The sequence below is a fragment of the Dendropsophus ebraccatus genome, chromosome 10, assembly GCF_027789765.1.
Source record: "Dendropsophus ebraccatus isolate aDenEbr1 chromosome 10, aDenEbr1.pat, whole genome shotgun sequence".
NCBI classification, from domain to species: domain Eukaryota; kingdom Metazoa; phylum Chordata; class Amphibia; order Anura; family Hylidae; genus Dendropsophus; species Dendropsophus ebraccatus.
In genome coordinates this window covers 49,635,959-49,647,548 of record NC_091463.1, presented here as the reverse complement: position 1 = coordinate 49,647,548, position 11,590 = coordinate 49,635,959, and the positions used below count along the sequence as shown (strand labels likewise).

At 41.1% G+C, this 11,590-nt stretch overlaps 1 protein-coding gene across 4 annotated transcripts in view; it reads right to left on the bottom strand.

The window, feature by feature from the left end:
• Positions 1 to 5,101: 5,101 nt before the first annotated feature.
• Positions 5,102 to 11,590, bottom strand: part of C10H8orf48 (chromosome 10 C8orf48 homolog) — a 32,155-nt gene continuing 25,666 nt past the window's right edge. For 3 of the 4 annotated variants that reach the window (XM_069986877.1, XM_069986879.1, XM_069986878.1), the window contains exon 6: positions 7,352 to 10,438. In XM_069986877.1, coding sequence (XP_069842978.1) covers positions 10,343 to 10,438 — 96 coding nt within the window. In that variant the 3' untranslated portion in view covers positions 7,352 to 10,342. Of the gene's footprint in view, positions 5,321 to 7,351; positions 10,439 to 11,590 lie in introns of those variants that run through there. The other variant, XR_011364848.1, reaches the window with a different exon arrangement.

Sequence of the window (11,590 nt, the reverse complement as noted above, 5' to 3'; positions counted from 1 at the left end):
ATGTTTTTTTTACTAGTTTTTCTCAGTTGCTTTCTTGTTTCCATGCACCACAAAAATCCCTGAAAACAGATATTGTATTCTACAAATCCACCATCACTAATAAGACTGTAAGGTTAGGTTTTACTTATTAAAATTCTGGTAAATATTGTGAGGACATTTAGACACCTTGAAGGGTTGTGTCACGAAGAAAACTGTAAATAAAAAGTACACAGTTCATTATTTCATAGTTAAAAGAAAAACATATTTCAAATGTACAAGATACAACACTAGAGAAAAAGGAGCTGCTGCACCTTACACCCATGGCTGACACTAATGCATTTCGGCTACATTTAAAAACCAATGCCAGAATGTTGGTATATGATTTGATCAAACCATATTGCCTCATGTACGACTTGCAGGTATTCTGGCCTACATGAGTCCCTACACTAAACCAACACTGTATCAGTCAGCGACTGCCAACCTCGCAAAGCGAGTGACAACAGGGGAGAGGGGGGCAAGAATATTCCTGCAACCCCACTGTCACAGGACCAAACCCACTGGGCCCCCCACACCCTGCAGGCCCCACTCCTGTTGTCGCTTGCTTTGTGGGATTGGTGGTTGCTGACTGACACAGTGATGGTTTAGACCTGCACGCTGTACATGGGGCAATATGGTTTGATCAAATTATAAACCAACATTTTGGCGTTGGTTTTTAAATGTATCTGAGAGGCATTAGTGTCAGCCAAAGGTGTGAGGTCCAGCCATTTCTTTTTCTCTAGGTTTGCATTTAATATGCTCTCTTTTCTCTTTGTGGCTAGCACTCCTCCCTTGTAAGACCCATGTGACCCTAATTAGCAGGAAGCACCTGTGCACATATGGTGGTTACCTCCTCTTTCTCCCATTCTACCTGCTGATGCAATGGTGAGTAATAACACCTTGTTCCCACATGTGTTGCTTGGCGGCCGCCTTCTTCACCGGTGGCGCCTGCGGGGTGTGGGAGAGCCCAGTGGGTTTGGTCCTGTGACAGTGGGGTTGCAGGGCTATTCTGAGGCCCCCCATCCCCTTTTGTCGCTTGCTTTGTAGGGTTGGCGGTTGCTGATCGACACATTGTTTGTCTAGTGTAGGGACTCATGTGGGTCAGAAGACCTGCACTCGGTACATGAGGTAATATGGTTTGACCAAATTACAGTATATACCAACATTCTGGCGTTGGTTTTTAAATGTAGCCGAGAGGCATTAGTGTCAGTCATGGGTTTGAGGTGCAGCCATTTATTTTTTTCTGTAGATTTGCATTTCAAAAGTACAAGACCTTCTCAAAATGTATCATTTAATACATAGACTCACTAATGTGCCTGCATTGTTTTGATAACACGTTGCCCTTGGTTACGACCCACTGGGCATCCACTAGGTTGGGTCACTCATGCCCGGGTCAGTTGCCCGATCTGTCGCATTAGTACTGGCAGTTGGTTTTCACATGCAAGCAAGAGGGCTTGTAGAAAAGTGTCTGCACTAGAGATAAGTAAATTTACAGTGTTAAAGGTGCAAAGTGCTTTGTTAGCTCGGCAGTCAGCTTATCAGTCTGCTGCCTTTAAACTCTGGGTGCCTGGAAAAGCTAGATCTAGTCCTGGGAAAATTCTCCAAGCTTCCCAGGACTGGATCCAGGATCCAGACACCCAGAGCAGCACAAATTGAAAGCCAGACGGTTTATAAGCTGACAACTGAGGTAACAAGGCACTTAGCTTTTTTTAAGGGCCCGTTCACACAAAGCAAAAGTAGCGATATTTCAAGCGGAGCCCGCATCGCGGAAGCTCCACATATCATGTCAATTCTTTTGGTGAAGAACAAAGGCACACAAGAAATCTCATTGAAACAATGGGACAGGCGGAATTTCAAGTGGCGCCCACTTTAGCTCAGTGTGAACAGGCCCTAAGGCCCAGTTCACACTGAGCAAAAACAGCGGAATTTGCTTTGGAATCCTGCCGTGCTCAGTGTCCTGCAGTGTCTGAATGGGAGGGCACGTTTGCATCCACTCCCGCCGCTCATGTTAATTCTTTGAGCGGAGAGGGAATGAAGCGGAGTCGTGCGCCCTCCTATTCAGTCACTGCAGAACACTGAGCATGGTGGGATTCCGTCGTTTTGCTCAGTGTGAACTGGGCCTAACACTGTAAATTCACTCATCTCTAGGCTGCACTTATGCATGGCAACAGAAGGGTCACTGTTTAGAGAGGAAACCAGGAAGTCAATAGATTCATGGAAGGGAAAGGCAGTATAGTGATGTAAGCTACTTTACTATAAATAGCAGTTCGTGCTCCTTCTTTGCTTTGCTTTAATAAATCTAGTGGTTCAGGAAAATAAAACACTGATGTGTAGGGTTTTTGACAACCTGACAATCTTAGTAAATAAGGGTCAGTTTGCCTAGCTCCAGAACCTACTCCCTCCATGGTAATAATAGAATTACAGACGATCTGCCTGTGCAGGCTTATTTTTGGTTGGTTTAATCCATATAAACCAACATAATATTCTGGAAACGGTTCACAGTGTCTGATCAGAACTGTGATATGGTGTGAAAATACACACTGAACATTGTGGTCAGAGTTTTATCATGACTGATGCACCTAGGCCAGGCTTGGACATGTTTTTTTTCTTTAGACACATCTTGGTATCATGTAAAAAGTGTCTGCAGAACTTGCTTTTATACATCACAGTGTTTATTTTATATGCAAAAGAACACTGCAGAGACACCATCACATGTCTCGACGTCAGTGAACTAGCCAGACCTTCCCTCCGGGAAGGTAAAACCAAGCCAAAGCGTTCTCCAGTCAAGGAAACCACCTCAGCAAGGTATCCATCCACAGACAGCTGTTTCGGGGTTTTTGCCCCTCATCAGTGTGGAGTAGGTTTCTGGCTAGTGGGAGCAATGACTAGTAAGTGCATGCAAAAGGACGCTGGTTGACCTCAGGGAGATCAACCAAAACACTGCAGAGACACCATCACGTGTCTCAACGTCAGTGTATTCTAGAACATTGCCCCCTGGGAAATCAAATATGCAAAAGAACACTGCAGAGACACCATCACATGTCTCGACGTCAGTGAACTAGCCAGACCTTCCCTCCGGGAAGGAACAACCAAGCCAAAGCGTTCTCCAGTCAAGGAAACCACCTCACCAAGGTATCCATCCACAGACAGCTGTTTCGGGGTTTTTGCCCCTCATCAGTGTGGAGTAGGTTTCTGGCTAGTGGGAGCAATGACTAGTAAGTGTTTATTTTATAGGCCATACTAAATCCAACTAAAACATTAAAATTAGGATGCTATGTATGTAGCCTACTTCATCCAGACAACACCACTCAATCATTTATGAGAAGTGCAGCTAAATGCCAAGTACAAATCTATTCTGGGATTTCCTTAAAGTGATACTGCCACCCCCCCTTACTCTCGCTTCATTTCATTGGTGGAAAGTGCCATCTAGGTGTGGCTTTACAGCAGTTGGGCTTGCTGGGAAAAGAGCCCAACTGACATTAAAGGGGTAGTGCGGTGCTACACATTTATTTACTAAATAACACACATTACAAAGTTAGACACTTAGACAATTTAAGTGAATGGCTCCCTTTCCCTGTGTTCCCCCCACCCCCGGAAGTGTGGTGCATTATACTCACATAAATCACTGTCGACCCCGGACTCCATCTTGGGTCGAACACGTCATCTTCAGGAGGCTGGCCGGACCACTCCAGCCCCCCTCCAGCGTGTTATTGGCTGAGCATAACTATGCTCATCTAATGCACCACACTTCCGGAGGGTGGGGGGAACACAGGGAAGGGGGCCATTGTATAACTATGTAATGTGTGTTATTTAGTGAATAAATGTGTAGCACCGCAACTACCCCTTTAAGCCCCGCCTAGTCAACATTGTCCACTGAGGAAATTAAGGTATTTTAAAGCAGCAAAAACACACAGTCATATATACAGGCATATATTAAATGTGCAGCATCTAAGCTAGTGGATGGTGCAGAAAACTACATAAAGTGTAAGGGGGGTGAAAGTAATCACTTTAAACAGCAACTTTTCTCTGTATTTAATTCATTAGAAAAGAGCTTCAATTGAGGCTGTGTTAACACATTGTGGTTTTGTTGAGGTACCATCACACTTTCGCTGTTTTAGCTGCAAGTCTGAAAAACTGTGTTAATACTGTGAAGGTACCACAACTAAATCCCAACATGTGAACACAGCCTCATTATAATGGCAATTATATTATATTATATTATAATTATATTATATTATATTATATTGTAATATTATATATATATATATATATATATATATATATATATATATATATATATATATATATATTATGTATATAATTATATATTTATATATATAATTATAATTAATATATATAATATATATAATATATAATTATTAATATATAATTATAATTATATATTATTATATATTATATTATAATATTATATATATATTATATATATAATTATAATTATATTATAATTCTGATGGCAAATACCAAAAATTAGCCTGATCTATAAAGAAAATGTCAAAATACAGTAGTGTGTTAAGCTATTGTACGATTTTGAAAAAGGTTACTGGGATTGGATATACTTTCAACCTGTCCAAAAAAAAGAAAACGAAAAAAAAAGAACCGTTAAGTGTTTAGTGTGAACAGAACTTACATCATATAGTGTTGGCAGCTTTAGAGAGCCCTGAGGACTGAACAGCATTGCAGATCTGTTTACATGATGGCATTTCACATGGGGGAGAGGACAGCACTCCTTAGTGACAATTCCTCACTTTGCATCCTTGCTGCCAGCTTTAAAAACACTGCACTATTTTTGGAAGCACTTTGGCAGAAGGTGCATGAAATACAGGGGGTAGAAAGAGAACATCCTGCTCACACAACATGGACACCTTCATTACATATGCTTATGTGGTTCGCTCTGCTGTGTAGACGTTTCTAATAAATGCAAAGCTGTACATTGTCATGTATCACAGAGTGTCTGGGGAATACTAAATCTTATCTGCCAAGCATTACACCAGGTAGTTGTATTTAAATTTTTTTTTACCATTTCAAACGATTTTCTGAAAAATACAGTTCGTGATCAAATAAAGTTTTGTGATTGCATAAAGAATGGTAAAATATAGCAAGGGTGCAGCTACTCCTCTACACTAGCAAAGGATTACTCCTCCTAATCTGGGATCCAGTTCTTTTCACCATACTCAGGATTTGGCTAGTAGCTCTCTGTCACCGTAAAGTCAATGGATCTCAGAGCAACAAATCAGATCTGGGAAAAAAGGATACATTGCTAGTAGCTATGAGATCCCTGGTGAACCTGCATGAATTGCCACAGGGAGAATAGGAAAATTTTAATTTACAATGAGGATAAATGATGCATAAATAAACTATAAGTCAACAGGACAGGATACGTTCACATCATGCTATGCTTTGCAGAGCAGGGGGTTGTTCCTCTGTGCACTGTATATTCTTATATACAGTGCAAGGGTGGGAAGGTGGGAGAGGCTGTCCCACACCATCATGGCAGCTTCTGCAATGGGAGCAGAGACTGTTATCACCACTCTGTGCTAGATAGCTACCGCTCAGAGGCGATATATTAGAATATACAGTCAATGGAGGAACACCCCCCCTGCATATCGCTGTTTGGCAGCACTACAACAGAGCAGGGGATCAGAGCCCTTCAGTTTGTGTCAGGAATGCAGGGTTTATAGCCCTGAAGTTCCCAACACAGAGGTTGGTGGTAGCAGAAGAGCCCCTTACTGCTGCCACTAACCAGAAGTGTAACACTTTTTTATATTAAATTTATATTACAGAGTACTACTTTTTTTAAAGCTATGTATTGGCAAAAACAAAAATTGCCCTCAGTCTCTGGAATTCCTCTTCAAATTCAGCAACAAGGTTTGTTAAGGAAAAAAATGGATGCCAAAAAGAAAGGTTTAACAGAATGCCCATCCCCTCTCCTGCAGCATGCAGTTACCATAGACTTACCTTACTGTACAAAAAAACATCAGTCTCTGACTATCTTGTAAAAAAAATGGATGTGTTATAAGGTCTATGGTCCTGTTGTAAATGTAATGCATTCTTTCAATGGAGGAAACTGGCATATTGGTATGATGTATAATACTGTACTATACCACCCACCCAAAAAATGGCATGTGGTACAATTACATCAATAATTATTGCTTCCAATTCTCTTGTCCTACTTTCTGATGCATTTGTGTATGCTTTATGTAGAATGGTTGATTCATGACCCTTCATATGTACAGTACTTTTTTTTTTTAATATAAAAGCACAAAAACAAAGCAAAGCATTCTACATAGGTAACCACATTGTTACTCCATCAGTCATGTTTGAAACAATTAGTTTTAACACAATAAAAAAAATCTACTTTTCAATAATACCTCTTTCATATGTACCCTACAAAGGCTGACTCTTAGGGGGTTATACGGAGAATAATATTTATAAGGTTGCTGAATGTATTCCAAGTGTAGGTGTTTATATAGCAAAGTATTTCTAGATTCTCTCTGAAAAGCAGTGTTTTACTGTTTGCTTTGCTTCTGTGAGCAACACACACTAAGTCACACACAAAGAGGGCTATTACCATGAATGTTAGAATATAATAAGCCACTCACATTGTAGTGTCAGGATATTACACTGTTTGAATAAATACAGCTCTTGGTAATTATGTAAATGCTATTGTTCTTCACAGCCAGGTTAGCTGAAAAGCACATTGTGGGCCTAACCTTCAATTTATCTTATTATTTATTGGAAAATAAAGAGAACACAATGACTCAAAGATTACTGTTGCTCATGTTGGTTTGGTGCATGGAGGAAAGCAAAATAACAGCTTCATCGGGCGCTTTCAGGTTTGGAATTTTTTTAAAGCCTAAAAACCTGGAAAACAATACGTGACAATATTCCATATCTACCCTAATGTCACACTTACAGAGGTCCAGGTCATATATACACAATAAATGAGACCGTGCACATGACCAGCTCTGAAAGCTCTGATTTTCGAGACTGCGAGATATCTGAGCAATTAACACCCCCCCTCCCCACCCCCAATCCACAAGTCTTAATGGTGGGGGATCCCCAGAATTATCCAAGACTAGAGCAAACACAGCTACTGTCTAGCAAAAACAGCACCACACCTGAGCTCAGGTTGTGTGTGGCATGACAATTCTATGGAACAGAGATTTAAAACCACAATAGTGATATTTTTCTAAGTCCTTAAGCCCCTTTTACACGGGGCGATTAGAAGGAGCAAGCAAGCGCCAACCTGTCAGGTAAGCGCTCACTTGCTCCTCGTTCCCCGCTCACTGATGTCGCTATTGCATGCACCGAGTGGGGGGGCTGTCCGGGTGATCACTAGATTGTCCAGACAACCCATAGAAGATAGCTCGGTCTGCTGCTGCCGCTTCTATTTCATGGAGCATATCGCTGCTATCTAGATCATTGATGTTTCAACACGTTGAAAGACAACAATCAACCGACATCGGGCATGTCGGCTGATCGTTGTCTTCTATTACACAAAGCGATTATCGTTCGTAACAGCAAATATCGTCTGAATACGGCCAATAATCGCTTCGTGTAATAGGGCCTTTAGAGTTGCAGATGTTGTTATGTATCCAAGGGTAAGCTGCAGCCACATACACAACAATACATTTTGCTGTATACTTCCACACTGTCTACAGACAAAAGAGGGCATCCCGTTTTTCTATGCCCGCCTAATTTACAACATCAGATGAAGTAGTAGCAGTGTGGAGAATTTTAGATAGCAGTACTAGGCTAGGTAAGGTGAGAATCAAGCATTGGGGAATAGAATACCCACTATTAGCTCACATAGTCTTCCTGCAGTCTCTCTGCTTGTCTACAGCTGCTCATCCTCTTTTACCCTCCCTTTTCCATAGGCTTCTATGGGCAACAGGTTATGTGATTTGGGGGAGGGGCGTAGGAAAGGAACCTGATAAGAGTAGAAAGAAGCAGGTTTCTCTAATAAGATATAGTAGAAAGTTTTCAATATACTGTAAATGGGAGGGTTCAAAATTCTTATTCACTTGCATGGTACTATAGAAATCCACTAAAATTTCCCCTATGTGTGCACCTACAGTTCAACAGTATTTCCCTGGGGACAATGTATTTAAAATTGCTGATGTGACTAATAGAGGAGATATCTATTTGCTGAGCCAAACCTTGTCAAGTTCTAACTATGTGCAATGTGTCTGCTGGCACATCGGTTCTATTCCTGACTATAATAGTTGATTACAATATTTATAACTTCTGCTGCCAGGGTAAACATGTTATAAGCTTGCATCATATAAAACAGCAAATGTGAATGCTGCAGGTCATGTAACAAAGTCCATATACATGTCACTGTAAATATAATAAATTAGATTCTTCTATTACATTTACTTTCTAATAATGTTTAAAATACACAAATTTTGGTCACTAGTTTCTTGTTAAGAAATAACAGCTGTAGTTCAACTCAGAATATTAAATTTTTTCTCCATATTCTGTTAACCTGATTTTCACACATATTTAACACTGTCCTGAATTCATAATGCAAAGGGAAATGTTTATTCTTTCACAGCTGGGAGAGCAGATTGCATCCCACAAATGTGAATGGCAATGGGGGGGGGGGGGGGGGGTATATATTTTTTATTTCTTTATATTATAAGCAATTGTCCGTAATTCAGCTGTGGGATCCTGGTTTTAGCGCTTAAAGTGTCCATCCCATTTAAAAAAAAACAACAACTTTTGATATGTCACAGGGGCATTTCAAATGCTTTGATCAGTCAGGGTCTGGGTTTTCAAAACTCCCACTGATCGCCAGAAGCTGCCAGGAGAAGTACGCGGCTCAGTACTTCTCTCTTTGTCTCATTGCAAGAGATGGGAGTCTATAGTAAGTCTATGGAGCCAACTCCTGCAGAGAGATCTGTTTCTCTGATCTAACTGTCTAAACTTAAATAGGATTTAGAGCAAGTGGAGCAATGACATTCCATAGGCTGTATTCATGTTTTCCAGGACTCCCTAGGGCTGTATCCAACTTCTTCAGCCACAGGTACGGAAATAAAGAGCATTCAGGTTCTGACGGACCGGACCATGCTCGAAGTTTACACACCTCTAAATACTATGTATCCCCATAACCAACAATCCATAAAAATACTACTTCATAGACTGTACTAGGTATGGTGTTAGTGCATTTCAGATAAAAAAAAAAAAAATTAAGCCTAGAGTATAAATTCTTTACAAAAAAAAAAGGAAAAACTTCAAAATAACATAGTAAAAAAAAAGGTTCAGTGTAACCTGGTAGTAGAGCAGTGATACCTATTGGTAATGCATTTAAAGTGTAATTGTCATTTCAGAAAACCTTCAAGATGTCATAGAGCCACAGCAAAGAATTCTTTGGGGCCAGGGTGCTGAGACCTCCAGATTTGTAGAGTGTGGCAGAAGCTATCAGTTAAGTGCTGTTTCTTCTGCTGAAGGCAGGCTCCATGGGAAGTCTATGGGCTCATCTTCAGTTATCACACAGAGGGGAGGAAACAGCACCCAGGGATAGGGAAAAAGCCATGGGTAAACAGACACTGATTATTGGGTTGAAATCAAGTAATCAAATCCCAGGTGTGCAATTTTCAGCAGATGCAGTGCAGCACACACCGATACACTATAAAAAGGCAGACTTTGTGCCATCACAGAGTTATATGTGCAGGGACACAAAAGACAAGGACCGTTTTGTGCTCTCATGCTCTTCCTCCTAGCTCATATGGGTATAGGTCAAGAGGAAGCGCATAAGAGCATGAGAAGACTGTTGCCTTTTGTTTGTCTGCACCTATAGCTCTGTGATTAAACAAAGTCTGCCTTTTAAAGTGTGAGTGCTGCACTGCATTTTTCCTATCTGCTGAAAATTGAACACTCATCGATTCTCCAGGCTGAAATGATACAATGTTACACTTTAAATGACCTCAGTCCGTTTAATTTCATGTCGTCCTGAAGGTCAAAAATGACCTGGTCCTAAAGGTGTTAATCTTGGTTGCCACTAGGTCTCAACCTTCCGGTTTAATATTAGACAATTGGGAGAAGTAACAGGGCTATTCTTCAACAAACATTTACCACATATCCAGAGGATAATGTTTTATCACTAGAGGCCCCACAGCTTGGCCCGACCAATCTTCAGTAAAGGGGTCCAAAGTCTTCTGTTCTTACTCACAGTAATGAAGAAAAGTTTATATGAAATGCTGGTCAAGCTTCTTTACAGTTCGGCTTTGTAGAAAATTAAGTCAATAAAGAGGTGTAACTTCAAGAGCAAGAAGATACTTTGCAGGAACAATATGTTACATTTTTATGACATGGTATAAAGTCTCTGCCAGATAACACTTTTCTCCTCTGAAGGTTTGGGAAGGGACTGGAGGATTTCTCCAATACAAGTAACCAGATCCTTTAAAAAAACAAAAACGTAAAGTTAAAATTAGTGTAAGGTGAAAGAAAGCAACAAGTATAGTAAGAATAATGAAATTTATATTTCTGGTTACAAAATGTAACAATGCTGAGTTATACAAACATTCAAAGTGTACATGTCACCAAAAAAACTTTTCACATCAGAGACACATGACGAAAGTAGCATCCACTATTTAAGCCTGATAGAGAAATAAAAAATTAACTAATAAAACTAAAAAAATCACAGATAGGATCAGTACAACAAAGCCCTTAATAACATATGTTAAAAAATAGCAACGCCCTTAACTTACCCTATATATTTCTACCATTTGCATCCCTACCCCTACATAGGCTGCTCGATCTCCAAAGTTACCCTAAATGCCCCAGGTAATGCCCTGATGTAATATGTACCAGGCAGTACTACAATTGACTGACTGTATTCCTAGGCCTAGTAAAATACTGACCACTAGGTACTAGTGATGTCACGATACCAGAATTTTGAGTTCAATACCAATACTCGATTTTTTAGTTCGATACTCGATACCAGTTCGATACCTCGAAAAAAAATACAACCCCCCCCTTATAAGATCAGCACCCTCCTCTCCTGACATCCTCTGTGCTGCTGTAACCCCCCCATAGATCACCCCCCTCCTCTCCTGACATCCTCTGTGCTGCTGTGACCCCCCCCCATAGATCACCCCCCTCCTCTCCTGACATCCTCTGTGCTGCTGTGACCTCTCCTATAGATCACCCCCCTCCTCTCCTGACATCCTCTGTGCTGCTGTGACCTCCCCTATCGATCAGCACACTCCTCTCCCGACATCCTCTGTGCTGCTGTGACCTCCCCTATAGATCAGCCCCCTCCTCTCCTGAAATCCTCTGTGCTGCTGGGACCTCCCCTATTAGATCAGCTCCCTGCTCTCCTGACATTGTCTGTGCTGCTGGGACCTCCCCTATAGGATCAGCACCCTCCTCTCCTGACATCGTCTGTGCTGCTGTGACCTCTCCTATAGTATCAGCCCCCTCCTCTCCTGATGACATCCTCTGTGCTGCTGTGACCTCCCTATAAGATCAGCACCCTCCTCTCCTGACATTCTCTGTTCTGCTGTGACCTCCCCCCATAGATCAGCTCCCTCCTCTCCTGACATTGTCT